The 13,258-nt window shown below is 61.6% G+C and overlaps 6 protein-coding genes across 6 annotated transcripts; 2 read left to right on the top strand and 4 right to left on the bottom strand.

The window, feature by feature from the left end:
- Positions 1–2,921: 2,921 nt before the first annotated feature.
- SPRG_15071 (hypothetical protein) lies at positions 2,922–4,341 on the top strand (the record flags this gene model as incomplete). The annotated part of the gene is made up of 1 exon (XM_012354162.1): positions 2,922–4,341. The coding sequence occupies exon 1, from the start codon at positions 2,938–2,940 to the stop codon at positions 4,339–4,341; it is 1,404 nt and encodes a 467-aa protein (XP_012209552.1). The 5' UTR covers positions 2,922–2,937.
- Positions 4,342–4,475: 134 nt separating this feature from the next.
- On the bottom strand, positions 4,476–6,511 carry SPRG_15070 (hypothetical protein). Its single transcript, XM_012354161.1, has 2 exons — positions 5,467–6,511; positions 4,476–5,410 (listed from the first exon to the last, which is right to left on the bottom strand). Exons 1-2 carry the CDS (start codon positions 6,372–6,374, stop codon positions 4,522–4,524), a joined length of 1,797 nt encoding a protein of 598 aa, XP_012209551.1. The 5' UTR covers positions 6,375–6,511; the 3' UTR covers positions 4,476–4,521.
- Positions 6,512–6,878: 367 nt separating this feature from the next.
- On the top strand, positions 6,879–7,963 carry SPRG_15069 (hypothetical protein; the record flags this gene model as incomplete). Its single annotated transcript, XM_012354160.1, has 2 exons — positions 6,879–7,430; positions 7,472–7,963. The coding sequence occupies exons 1-2, from the start codon at positions 6,930–6,932 to the stop codon at positions 7,961–7,963; spliced, it is 993 nt and encodes a 330-aa protein (XP_012209550.1). The 5' UTR covers positions 6,879–6,929.
- Positions 7,964–7,976: 13 nt separating this feature from the next.
- On the bottom strand, positions 7,977–9,113 carry SPRG_15068 (hypothetical protein; the record flags this gene model as incomplete). Its single annotated transcript, XM_012354159.1, has 1 exon — positions 7,977–9,113. The coding sequence occupies one exon, from the start codon at positions 9,111–9,113 to the stop codon at positions 8,019–8,021; it is 1,095 nt and encodes a 364-aa protein (XP_012209549.1). The 3' UTR covers positions 7,977–8,018.
- A 32-nt stretch (positions 9,114–9,145) lies between these two features.
- On the bottom strand, positions 9,146–10,889 carry SPRG_15067 (hypothetical protein; the record flags this gene model as incomplete). The annotated part of the gene is made up of 1 exon (XM_012354158.1): positions 9,146–10,889. The coding sequence occupies exon 1, from the start codon at positions 10,865–10,867 to the stop codon at positions 9,146–9,148; it is 1,722 nt and encodes a 573-aa protein (XP_012209548.1). The 5' UTR covers positions 10,868–10,889.
- A 688-nt stretch (positions 10,890–11,577) lies between these two features.
- SPRG_15066 (hypothetical protein) lies at positions 11,578–12,272 on the bottom strand. The gene has a single exon (XM_012354157.1). The coding sequence runs from the start codon at positions 12,259–12,261 to the stop codon at positions 11,620–11,622; it is 642 nt and encodes a 213-aa protein (XP_012209547.1). The 5' UTR covers positions 12,262–12,272; the 3' UTR covers positions 11,578–11,619.
- Positions 12,273–13,258: the final 986 nt, after the last annotated feature.

Genomic DNA, 13,258 nt, shown 5'->3' with positions numbered 1-13,258 from the left:
GGACTCGCCAGACGTTGAACCAGACGCAGGCGCGGAGCACGGGCCAGAGGTAGCGGAACGCGGCTTGGTGCATGTTGGACGCCGTCTTTGGCGTCGAGTAGAGGTAGCCGGGGAGCGTGGCCGGCAAGGTCACGCCCAATTAGAGAGAGTTAGTTACTCTACAGCGCTGACGGTGCTGAACACGTGCATATCCATGAGGCAGGATGGGTTCGAACTGGCTTGGTGCGATCCGGTCGCCTTCGATCCGGATCCTCGGTGGACCAAACAACTGCGCGCGCCGACGCCAACTGCAAAGTGCATGCTCTTCTGCGACATGGCGGCAGTACACGGTAGAATCCATTTTGTGGTTGAGAGATGATGATGACCTGGTGGCAATTCCTAGTGGCATAGCAATGTGCGGTCACGAGGAAAGATGGTGATATTGACGCGGCGACAGCATGCAGCAGATGAAGGGCATCTTCCGGGTCCATGAGGCTCGCTTGCAGAAGCTGCATGTCCAGGCGCGGGAGCTCGCAGCATATTTTACGTGCACATGGGAACACCACCCTCGCGAGTTTAACCAAGCCACGGATCATTTGTTCAAGCTCGCACTCGACAACGGACGGCACGACGTATTGCCATCCGATGAACTTTAGCACGTTGAAGAGCTTTTGACCCCCGACTTTCAACACACATCTAGTACGTAAGTCGAAGTAGGTGGAGTCTTTACTCTGTATAAAGATTTAAATCCATATCATCATAACATATCACGATGGTGATGTTGGGGGAGAAGGCGCCAAGCATACCATTCTAGAGCGTACTGGAGGGGCTCAAATAAGAAGATGAAAGAACGCTGGGGCCGTGTAGGAATATGGGCTGCACGCTCGGTAGCATCAGCTGTGGCATGCTTGCAAGGACGTTGGCCCTGGCGCCAACAGCTCATCCATCGGAAAGACGCGATTCACGTGCCCCTTTCAGAAATGAAAGTCTGCTCCCAAGCGACAAGCATCGGGTCGATTCTGGTGCGGCCGCTCTATCCTGTTTCTAGCCGCTGATAAGCGCCTGGAAGCTTGAGCTTTAATAATGGTCGGTAAGCAATGAGCGGGTGACCGAGGACAGAGTGGTCTAAACAAAGGTGGTTGGGGACTTAACGACGACGAAACGAACACTTGTCCTCGATCGACTTCGCCTTGCGAGAAGCATCGCACCAATATCGTCACTCAAGCGATAGGCCGTTTCGCCTTTGAAGCATTTTGCGTATCGTAAAGGGCTTTATGCACATGCGGAGCTAGAGACGTATCTGCAGACCCACCGACTCGAAGTGCTGTGTCTTGCTTATGGCGATACAATCGTAGTAGCTTCAGCCCCTACCCTGGTCGTGTTTGCTTCCCAAGAAACTAAATTACGTCTTCCCGAGGCACCCCGTTTTTTAGGCCGCACCAAGATCACGTTGCCGATCGCCCTGCACCGCGACCTCCAGTCGTTGACACCGCCTCAGTCGCTGGCGTCTCTCGAGGACCTCAACATACTGCGTAGCGTTGCCGCCGATCGCGACGCCTGGAAGGAGTTTACGGAGCTTGTCGTCATGGGCCTCACCCGCCGCCGCAAGCGCCCCCGGGCAAATACAAAAAAGCAAGACGAGCCCCCGCGCCGTCGCCTGCGCAGCCACAGCTTGGCGAGCGAATGAAGAAGAAGGAGATTGTTAGTCTCTACGTATGCGAACTCTTTTGTCACAACAATGATACCGCGAAACATCGTTCACCCTCTCACCCTCTCGAAGACCTGGACAGTGCGTCAAAGTGGCAATCGAGCTAATCACGGCACCTCTCATTGCCGAGCCAACCCGCTCTGCATTCACTCGCGAAATGTGAGTACAACTAAATCATTACTTATCTTTCAGTATTCGCTGCGCCTCGCGTAGTCCAGGTTCCCTGTAACAGAAGAGGTGCTTGGGCGCACACGCCATTGTGTATTCCTTTCCACTCCCTGCGTTTAAACGGGCAAATCGAGTTGTACAAAATTTGTCCTCGATTTCCTGTTCAAATTGGTACCCACATGTCATTGGTCGTTCTTTACAGATTTGGCCAATCAGATACAATCATACCCACGCAAGGCATCATGTTTCCTCGTGACCGCACATTGCTATGCCACTAGGAATTGCCACCAGGTCATCATCATCTCTCAACCACAAAATGGATTCTACCGTGTACTGCCGCCATGTCGCAGAAGAGCATGCACTTTGCAGTTGGCGTCGGCGCACGCAGTTGTTTGGTCCACCGAGGATCCGGATCGAAGGCGACCGGATCGCACCAAGCCAGTTCGAACCCATCCTGCCTCATGGATATGCACGTGTTCAGCACCGTCAGCGCTGTAGAGTAACTAACTCTCTCTAATCCTGGTAGAGTACGAGGAGTCCTAGCACTCTCATCGTCGAGAAAAATGTACTACCAACTCTCCAGCGTCTCTGCCTCGTCGTGCTATTTTCATGGATCGGCCGAGACCGAGGTCATCGATAGCTGGTAATGCATGCGCTTTGGATTCGAACCTGCTTGTATACGCCGCGCAGAGTTCTTGTACCTGCCTTGCGACAACTTGGTCGTCTCAAGGAACCATCCGAGGACATTGGTGCAATGTATGCTCAAGGTTCGAATCGCCGCTACCAACACGCCGCTACCATGAGACGGACGCTCCTGGCCGCTGCTTCGATTCTCAGACACCCGACATCGCTCCAGTGTGGACACAGCACGTCCTATCGGCGACGACCGCCTCGTCGTGAGGTATAGTCGCATTCCAGTGGCTGCAAATCGCCAGGACGTCCTTCCCGCTTCGGTGCCAACAGATGGCGCGTCCAGTCAGAACGTTCGAAATGGAGAGGCAGACACCAACACATGTGTGCATGAGAAGATCGATCTCTGTCGTGGTGACCTCGGATGCTCAGTTTACCTTTTCCTTTTGGCCATGAAGTCCATCTACCTCACAACCGCCCTTCTCGCGGCGTCGGCGACCGCGCTCGAGATGACCAACAAGGAGCGCAACGAGCTCCTCCAAGAACTCGACGCGTGGAAGAAGAGCCAGGCTGGCAAGGCCGCGGTTGTCCAGGGTCTCCTCCCGCCCAAGCCGCGCACCGAGAGCTTCAACGCGCACGAGCAGCTCGAGACGGAGCTCAAGCGCTTTGCCCACACCAAGAAGGTCGTCGCGGACCTCAACAAGGAGCACAACGGGTCGGCGACCTTCTCGACCGACAACCAGTTTGCGCTCATGACGGACGCCGAGTTTGAAAAGTTTGTCAAGGGCGCGTTCGGTTCGCCCCCCAAGAAGCGCCAGCTCCGCGGTGAAAACATCCAGCTCCAGCTCACGCCGGCGCAGCGCGAGGCCAGCGGAAAGGACTGGACGACGGGCAAGTGCATGCCGGCCATCAAGAACCAAGGCGGCTGCGGCTCGTGCTGGTCGTTTGCGGCCGTCGGCGCGTCCGCGATGGCGCACTGCCTCGTCACGGGTCAGCTCATCGATCTCTCGGAGCAGCAGCTCGTCAGCTGCGCGTCGAGCGCGGGCCAGGGCTGCCAGGGCGGCTGGCCCAACAAGGCCCTCGAGTACATTGCGCAGACCGGCGTGTGCTCGTCGTCCGACTTTCCGTACACGCAGAGCGACAGCCAGTGCAAGCAGAACTGCAAGAAGAACAAGCTCAGCGTCGGCCGTCCAGTCGACATTCGTGGCGAGAGTGCGCTGCAGTCGGCGCTCGACAAGCAACCGGTGACGGTCGTCGTCGAGGCCGGCAACAACGTGTGGCGCAACTACAAGAGCGGTATTGTCAAGTCGTGTCCCGGTGGCCAGTCGGACCACGCCGTGATTGCTGTGGGCTACGGCTCGGATGGCGGCAGCTACTTTAAGATCCGCAACTCGTGGGGCACCAACTGGGGCGAGCGCGGCTACATGCGTCTCCAGCGCGGTGGCGGCGGCCAGGGCATGTGCAATGTGGCCGAGGCGCCGTCGTACCCGTCGATGACCGGCAAGCCGCAGCCCGATGACGGCGGTGGCGACGACGACATGCCGACGTCCGACCCGGACGATGGCAACAACGACCTCCCGACCGGCCCCCCGGATGATGGCAACGATGACAACGATCTCCCGACTGGTCCCCCGGATGATGATGACAACAACCTTCCCACCGGTCCCCCGGATGATGATGACAACAACCTTCCCACTGGTCCCCCCGATGACAACGATGACTTTCCCACGGGCGAGCCAGACGACAACAACGACTGGGACGACAACAACGACTGGGACGACAACAACAACTGGGATGACCAGGACGGCGGTGACGACTGGAACTGGAACGGCGGTGACGACTTTTGGGGTCACTAAGCAGCTTTATGACGGTGTGATGGAATCAATGTACTACTTATTGTGTGATGCAATGGCTTGCTTGTCTTGACAAGGGTCCACGTCGGTGTGTCCAGTGTCACCAACCAAATCCATGGCTCCAACAAGACAAGATGGACACCAACCGTACACTGATAGATAGATTATCGCTAAGAACCACATCTACTCGGAGAGCCACTCGTGCTGGTCCACGCGTCGGTCCTGCTCGTCGGCGTAGCGCTCGTCGACCGACGACGCGATGATAAGCGTCACGATCGCGTTCGATATCATGGTGCCGACGGTCGAGAGGCGGTCGGTGACGACATCCATCGCGATCATCCAGTGCAAATTGGTCGGGCGCACTTCGCCCACGACGGTAAACCACACAAACGTGAGCCCGAGGAGCCCGTTGTGCGGCAGCGGCGGCATGGTCCAGGACGCGACCGTCGCGCACACAAAGATGATGGCGTACATGGCGCCGTTGAGCAAAAACGCCTCGGGCACGGGCGCGCTGCGGTCGTAGCTCTGCGTCCGCAACAGAAATACCATGGCCGACGAGACGTACAAGGCGACACCGTCCATGTGGACGCCCGTGCCGACGGGAACGACGAGGCGCGTGATGTGGCGCGAGACAAACTGCGAGAGGTGCATGAATTTCATCAAAAGGGGCATCGACGCCAACGCCGACGCGCTGAAAAAGCCAAACGAGAGCGCGGGAATGATGCGCCGAAGGAACGTCCACGGCGCATGCGACGTCGTGAGGAGGACGAGCGTGGGCAGAAACACAAAGCAGTGCAGCACCCACCCGGCCAAGTAGAGCCCGAGAAACGTGAGCATCGACGACTTTTCGGCCGTGAGGTTGTCGAAAAAGTACTCGGAACGCGCCAGGATTTGCTCAAACGGCAGCGCAGACGGGTCTTTCACGACGCCCGAGAGGAGGCTGCCGCCGTCGACGGCCCACCCGTAGCTCGCGGCGTTGTTGTCTTCGGGGTACAGCAGCGTCGATGCGACCATGAAGAGGACGGCAACGGGCGCCGTCTGGATGACCCAGGCGATCATGATGGTGAAGATACTCGTGAGCTGCTGACAGAGCGCCCACATCGGGTTGTGGCCCGTGACGGCCCCGACCGCGCGATCGCAAGGCCAAAAGGCACGACGAAGGCGACGACGCTGAGGAGGTCGCCTTGCACGAACGACGCAAAGAGGTTGCTCGGCACGACCATCTGGAAGATGCTTTGGATGACGTCGACCACGGACAGCTTCTTGACGCTCCGCCGGGCGCTGTAGACATTCGCCAAGAGGCGGTTCGAGTCGCGCATCTGGAACGCGGCCGCCGACGATTTCTCGTTGCTGCAGCTGAGCTCGTCGCCCTTCCAGACAAGGTACGTTTCGTTCTGGAGTGGGCAGAGGACCTCGGTCGACATCAACCGGCGCGGACGAGTGTCCACCTGAAAGATGTTGGTTTGGTTGGTGCGCAGTCGCTCCTCGGGCACGATCGACATCCAAAGGAGGCCTTGGCCGGCCGCCGCCATGGTTGTGAGCGCAAACAACAGCAGCATCTTGGCGGTGACGCGCCCGAGCTTGGCCGTTTGCACGAGCTCCGCGACGCCCATGGCAAGGTTGACAAAAATGAGGGGCACGACGAGGCAGGACAAGGCGCGCACGAAGAGCGTGCCCGGGAGGTCGAGCCAGCGCGCTATGGACGATCGCTTGGTTGTGAACGCGAGCAGCGCCTCGTAGTCGGCTTGGGTCCGGTTCTCAAAGTTCGGAGGTTTATCGAGGGCGTAATCGACGCCGTACGAGAGGACAAAGCCGAGCACGACGGACGTAAAGAGTGCGAGACACGGCAGGACCGCTTGCGGCGCCTTGTCAGGCCCGACGTCGTCGTTGAGCGAGAGGCGCGCCGTCGGGTGCGTGTACGCCTGTCGGAGGCGGTCGTACGCCGTCTGTCGGCGCGGCGCGGGGGCGAAGAGCTCGGCAGGGTAGTCATACTCGAGCACGGGGCTCGGTGGCACGCGACGCGGCGCTTCGTTCATGCGGGAGTGTTTTGGCGTCTGGCACAACGACGAACAACACGTTCGTGGCGTCGCGACGCAAGAGTGGGATACAAGCCATTACGGAACCGATCAGATCACGCGCCCAGAAAGGGCAAAGTCAAAAGGCAATCTCGGCGGACTTTGTTGCCTTGTGGTGATAGCAGGCGGCGGCGAGCGAGGGCCCACGCCAGCCTTGTAGCCAGCTCTCGGACGCGTTCGATTGATGGCGTGTCGAGGCGCCGACCGATGCTGCGTACAGTGTACTACGTGTCAACAGGACGGACACGCAACGCTTCTTTGAGGCGTCGACGCGGCCTCGTCGTCGTTCGCCGATGGCACTAGCCTGGCTACAATACGGTACTATAGTACGGGTCGCCGCGACGATGCTAACTGCTGCTAATGGAGCTGCTTGGTGGCTGCAGAGTCTAGAAAGGCCGTGGGTGAGATATCCACCACGCGCGGTCACGGCAGTGGGACACCTGGCCCAGCACGCATCTCGTCTTGAAGTCATCCTCGGCATGGATCTTGCGTGAAAACGGTTCGAAACGACGACCGATGGCGACCGACCGACGGCGCTGGGACGCGCAGGCCGAGAACCTAAGCCTCCGCGCCGACCTCGCGGACGCCCAGTTTGAGCTTGCCCAGCTGCGCCATTGGAAGGACGACGCGGTCGCGCGCATGGCGTCGTGGGCGCCGCGCCGGCGCAAGCTCGAGACGGAGCTCGCCGCCACTCGCGCCCTGCAAAAGCGGTTGCGCCTCGTCGAGGCCGAGCTGCAGGACCGGTCGACGCTCAGCGCGCAGCTCGCCGACCTCCGCGAGCAGGACACGGAGCTCATGGCGAGGCTCCTCGTGCTCCTCCGCGACAACGAGCACCTCAAGACGTCGCTGGCGGCCGAAGCCGACGCCCACACTCGCACGCGCTCGCAGCTCCAGCGCTTCGAAGACCAGCTCGGCGCGCACGTCGAGCGCCTCGTGGGCGTCCGAGAGGCGCTCGAGTCGGCGCCGCCCACAGACACGACGCGGGATGCCGTCGTCGCCGCCGACGAGACAGCCTTGGTATGAATCGCACCGCCGACTCGTCGTCTCAGACGTCGTAGATTGACCAGCTGTTTCAATTGGCCGCCAAGAACGTCTCGTGGCTCGAGACGTATGCGGCACAGGCGCAGTGCGAAGTAGCGTCCGAGGCGCAGCAGCAAGCCGCGATCGCTGCTGAGAAAGAGACGCTCCTCAACGACGCGGCCCACCACGCGGCTCGGGCGACCGACCTCGCCACGGCCCTCGCCACGGCCGAAGCGACCGTCGAGGCACTGCGCCGAGAGCTCGCCGTCAAGCACGAGACGGTCGCGCTCAGTAGAGCCCACGTCGTACGCAGCGCAACGACCGCCCTCGAGGGCAAGCAACTGCTCGACTCTCTGCTGCAGCACGTCCGGCAGTATCTGCACCTGCTGCAGGTCGAGGTCAAGCGCAAGTTTGGCTACGTGCCCGAGTCGGTCGCCGCGCCCGAGATCTGGGCCCGCATCTCGCACGACCTCCATGCCTTCGACACCTTTCTCAGCGCGTTCGTCCAACCACCCGGCGCCTGTACCTAAGTGGACAATATTGTCGTATGACTCGTCGTCTAGTACGAAATGGATGCTATTGTCTTTAAAATTTGGCTTTTCGCTGCGCCTTGGTGGCCTTGCTCTTGGCCTTGGCCGCGTCCGTCTTGGCGGCCGCCTTCTCCTGGTTCGTGAGCACGAGCGGCTGGATGATCTGGCCCGCGCGGAGCATGACCTCGGGCGCCGTGAGCGCGTTGGCCGACTTGGTCGTGTTCCAATCCGCGCCCAGCGGGTTGCGCATCGCAAGCTCGTACTGCTCGCGCGACGTGAACGGATACGGGACGCTCGCCACCATAAACTTGGCGGCCTTCTTGTCCTTCTTCTCGTTGATGAGGACGCGCGAGAGCTTGGCGTCCTTGCGCTTGTTGAGCGCCGCGAGCTTGGCGGCCGCGGCAACGGCCTTGGCCTGCTCGAGGCGCGCGAGTTGCCGCTTGGACGTCTTGACGCCCTCGCCGGCCCACGAGCCCCAGCCCGTCATGCCCGTGAGCTTGGCCACTTCCGCGCCCGACTTGGCATCGCCGTCTTCGGCCGCGATCCGGTCCTTCTCCGCGCCAATCTCGTCGTCGCCCTCGTCCGCAAACGCAAACGCCCGGCGCACGAGCTCGTCCTGCGCGAGGTCCGCCGACGACGTCGTCGGCTTCTTCTGCGTCGTCGTCGTCGTCTTGGGTTCACTCTTGGTCTCGGCCTTGGCCTCCGACTTGGCGTTCGCCTTGGTGTTGGCGTCGGTCGTCTTGGTGTTGGCGTCGGTCGTCTTGGCCTTCTTTGCCGCGGGCGTCGTCGTGTCGGCCGCCTTGCGCTTCTTCATATCGGCCGCCGACGGGCCGAGGATGGCCGTTGCCGGCGCTTCCGACGTCGGTGCAGCGAGCGATGCAATCGCCGACCCGATCGTCGCCGACTCGGCCACCGCCTTCTTGCGGTTGCGCGGCTTCTTGCGCTTCTTGGTCGCCGTCGCATCGAGCCACGGGTTCTCGGGCGTCGCGGCCGCAACCGACGCAAAGGCTTCGGGCGCCTCCACTGCATCGACCGTGACCACCGGGGTTGGCGCGTTGTCGCCAAAGTCAATCTGGATCGCCGACGACACGCGCGTCTTGTGCGCCTTGTCCATCATGACGGACGTCATCTGCTGCGACCCGTTGACCATCTTGGCAGCAACAACCTTCTTGTCGGTCGCCGTCACCTTGGTCGCTTCTTGGCCTTCTTGGCCGGCGCCGGGTTGTCGTCGTCGTCGTCGTTGTTGTTGTCATCGTAGTCGTCACCGCGCAGCTCCTGGAGCAGCTTCTCGGCGTCGTTGAGCGCTCGTTCGCGCTGCTTCTCGACCGCCTTTTGCATAAACTTCATGCCGTGGAGCCCGTCGGCCTTGGACGCGCCGGCGTCGGCCGTGATCTCCATCACGAGCGCCGACGCCTTCTTCGCCAGCTTGCGCTGGAGCCGCTGCGTCTCCGTCTCGTTGCTCTCCGTCTCGCTGTCGTCGTCCGAAGACAGGTCGCTTTCGTTGGCCACCGTCTCCATCTTGCGCCGGAGCTCGTCGCCGCGCCGGAGCTGGTCGTGGATCGCCTGGCGCGTGCCCGCATCCGCCTGAATGCCCCGCCCGAGCTGGTGCTTGACCCACTTGGAGGTGTTGTTGTGCTTGAGCGTCATGCGCTCTTCCGCGCGCTTCTCCGCGTCTTCGAGATCGAGCTGGTCCGCGAGCTCCGGATCGAGTTCCCGGAGCTGCGACCGCTCGCGCTTCGCGTCCTGCTTGTTGCGGATCTTGTGGTACAGCTTCGACTTGATCTTCTTGACGCGGCGCGCCTTCTGCTCTTCGTAAAACATGAGCACGCGCATCTTGGCGAGTTCCTTCTGGCGCGCCTGGACCTCCTCGGTCGTGAGCGCGTTCATCTCAAGCGCTGCGGCTTCGTCGGCCGCCGCCGCCTTGTCCGACCACCCGGACGTGGCCAGAAGCGCCGCCACGTCATTTTCCAGCGGCTTCTCGGGCTTGAACTTGGTCGTGAGGCCGGCCACGGTCAGGTTCGCCGGCGCAGAGCCCTGCAGGCGAAAGTCGAGCGTCTCCTTCTGCCGGTTGCGCTGGACGACGGGTACAAAGACCTCGAGGTCCTTCTTCTTCTCGTCGTACGCGACCTTGCGCGACGCGCGGGCCTCGAGCACGGGCGCGAGCGGCGCCGAGAGCTTGCTGTCGTCGGCTTCGAGCTGCGCAAACTGCCGCTTGAGCGCCGCCGCCGAGCTCGACGCCATGACGACTTCGTCCTTGGCCTCCTCCTCGTCGTCGTCGTCACCGGGCAGCGACGGCATCGACGACGCCATGAGCGACGCCAGCGTGAGCTCGGCGCCGCCAATCTTCTTGCTGAACGCAGACGGCGCCACGTCCTCCGTCATCTCGGCGTGCGCGATTTTGCGCTTCGGGCCCTTGGCCATCGCGTCGACCATCGACATGAGCGACGCGTGCTTGGCCTCGTCATCGTCATCGTCGTCGTCGTCGTCGTCGTTGCCATCGTCGTCTGCCGTGGGCAGGCGCGCAGCCGGCGCCGTGCCCAGCATGTCCGAGAGCAAGTCGCCGCCCGCATCATCCTCGTCCTCGTCCTCGTCGTTGCTGGCCTCGTCGTCGCTCTCGGCCGCCTTCTTGCCCGAGGCCTTCTTGCCCGAGGCCTTCTTGCTCGACGTCGTCGTCTTACCGCCGCTAAAGAACGAGCCAAAGGTTGCGTCATCCTCCGAGTCAAACGCGCCGTCCTCGTCGATCTCCGAGTCGTCCTCGCGGGCGATCTTGGCCGGCGCCTCGTACTCGTAGACGCCGTCGATCTCCATGCGCGCGGCCTCGCGGGCCTCCGTGGCCTCGTCGTCGTCGTGCTCGTACACGTCGGTCTTCTTGGCCTTGCCCTTCTTGCTGCGCCGAGGAGCCATCTTGCGAAATTCCGAGTTGAAGCGTCTGCTGGTCACGACCAATCGCCGCTGGTTGGCTCCAGCAGCGCCGCAATTAGTGTGTGCCCGGAAATCGTGTAATGTTGGCACACGCCACGTTTTGCCACATGTACTGACACGGTGTCAAACACAGTTTTTACGGTTGAAACACTGGGTGGAAACAGTGTTTATCGGGACAGGCCCCCTGGGACGAGAACGGAATGGGAGCGGCAACACGCAGCGCTCGTGGCCGACCGACCTACTGGTACATGGACGATCGAGGCCCAGGCCCAGGCGACGACGGCGCGCAGTGGAATCGCATCGTCTGGTCTTTGACGTATCGTCCTACTGAGTCCGCCGATGGTCCATCGTCCTACCAGAGACCTGGGACGAGATGAGTTGTCGAGCCGACGGGACGGGACATGGCCGCCGAAGCCGAACGACGACCAAGTGTTCGGCTAGACGAGGAGAGATGCGTGTGACCGGAGCCAGTTTCTGTCGCGGAGCTGGCACGGGCTGATGCAAGTGTTGCTGTCGCAGCACGTCGTACTGGTGTAGTAGGTAGGAAGAGTAGCGTCTTGGCCGGCGATCGCTCGCAGGAGAGACGCCTTCGTGTCGCGTAGAGACGCTACTCAACTGCGATCTGGTCGAACCGTTGCTTAAGCGGCTCGAGGCTCAGCTCGAAGCGCGAAGAGAACCATCAGCACGAAAATCATTTCTAGGAGGACTATATTACAAACGTCTATCGAATAACTTTAACATAACTTAGTGTGCTTGGGCACGGGCGGCGTCGCTTCGTGTGGGCGACTGCGCTTCGCCGTCGGCGACCGCACAGCGTTGGGCGTCGGCGCGGGGCCGCGGACAATGGCTGCGTTCATGACGCACGGGTAGCGCTCCATGGGCGGCAACGTCGCCGCCGGGACCATGGTCACGTGCACAATGGCACTCAGCGCCGAGCCGTCGAGCGACCGGCTGAGGACGTCGTCGACGTCGGCCGAGCGCACGCCGTCGAGGCAGAGCGCTGTGTTGATGCTGCGGATCGCGTACGTGCCCGAGACTTGCTTCTCAAACTGGTACCGGCACGTCGGGCACGTGTTGCGGAGGCGCAGCCACGCGTCAATGCAGTTGGTGTGGAAGTGGTGGCCGCACGGCAGCTCGATCGCGCCGTCGTCCATGGCGCCCATGCAGATGACGCAGTCGCTGTCGCAGCGCGCGAGCTTGGGCAGGTCGGCGAGCACGTGGAGCTTGGCGCCGCTCGAGGCTTTAAGGAAGGGCACGATGTGGCGCAGCATGTAGCCGACCCACTGCGGCGACCGGAACGTGTCGAGCGCCTCCTGGACCGTCGTGTTGGCCGGCGGCTTGTACTGGATTGTCGCGCGGAGGTTCACGGCCTGCATGGTAAATACGGAAATACACTGCGCTGCAAGCAGCAGCATCGCAGCATGAGGCCAGTCGGCGAGCTTCTATTTTCTGGACCGAAAAGCGTCTCTGGTTTGTGACAGCGGGTGCGGTGTATACATCCACGCGCTGCGACACGGCGTGACCAAGTGCAAAGTCGACTGGGAAAGGGCAAAGTGGCGGCGGGCGAGGCCAGCGCGCACCTGGCACGGACGAGGCGCCCACGGCCTCTCTATAGATCTTATTGCAGGCCTTCTTGACGTAGGGGCGGGGTCGAGAGATGATTGTGGTCGACCCAGGACCGACACGGAAGAGACAGTGGCAGTGACACATGCGAATACACGGTGGTCATCTGCGGACACGATTGAAACGGACCGACGCGTCAGCTTGATGGGAGTGATGGCGGTTGTGACGAGCGCCTCTGGCCCGTGCCACGTCCACCTCCGACACCATATACCTAGCGCTAGGACCTACGAATAGTGGCTGAGAAGGCAGGAGCTAGTCGTCGTCGAAGGCACGCGGCGATGATGGCGAGGATGGCATCGCGGTGCGTGGCCACGGCGGCGTGACTTGCCGCACCACGTGGGTCGTCCCACCTCATCCGTCGAATTCCGAGACAGGGCGACGATGATTCATTGATGGCAATCTCCATCGGCTTGAAGCAGGCCCGCCGCTCGCTTGGACGACCGACGTCACGACGCACCCAACGCGCTGCGCCGCCAAATGCCCAAGCTTAAAGCGTCTGAGTTCCGACGAGCGAGGCTGCGCTGCTCTGGTTTCTTCCGACTCGCGTCACCTTGGTTCTCCATCTGGCTGGCGTGCACCGACACACTCTGATACACACACTGGTCCGATACCAGTCTCGTTGACGCTCGCCACGGTCGCCGACGAGCGCGCGCTCATCGTTTCCTGGCCTCGGTGGCCGCCGCTTCGATCCCCGCGTGTGCTGACGCGTGCCATTCGCGGCGAGGGCTGCAACGAGACTATCCAGCGCTG

The sequence above is a fragment of the Saprolegnia parasitica genome, assembly GCF_000151545.1.
Source record: "Saprolegnia parasitica CBS 223.65 unplaced genomic scaffold supercont2.148, whole genome shotgun sequence".
In the NCBI taxonomy this organism is placed as follows: Eukaryota; Oomycota; class Saprolegniomycetes; order Saprolegniales; family Saprolegniaceae; genus Saprolegnia; species Saprolegnia parasitica.
The sequence above is the reverse complement of the archived record's forward strand: the minus strand, read 5'-3'. Positions and strand labels throughout refer to the sequence as shown.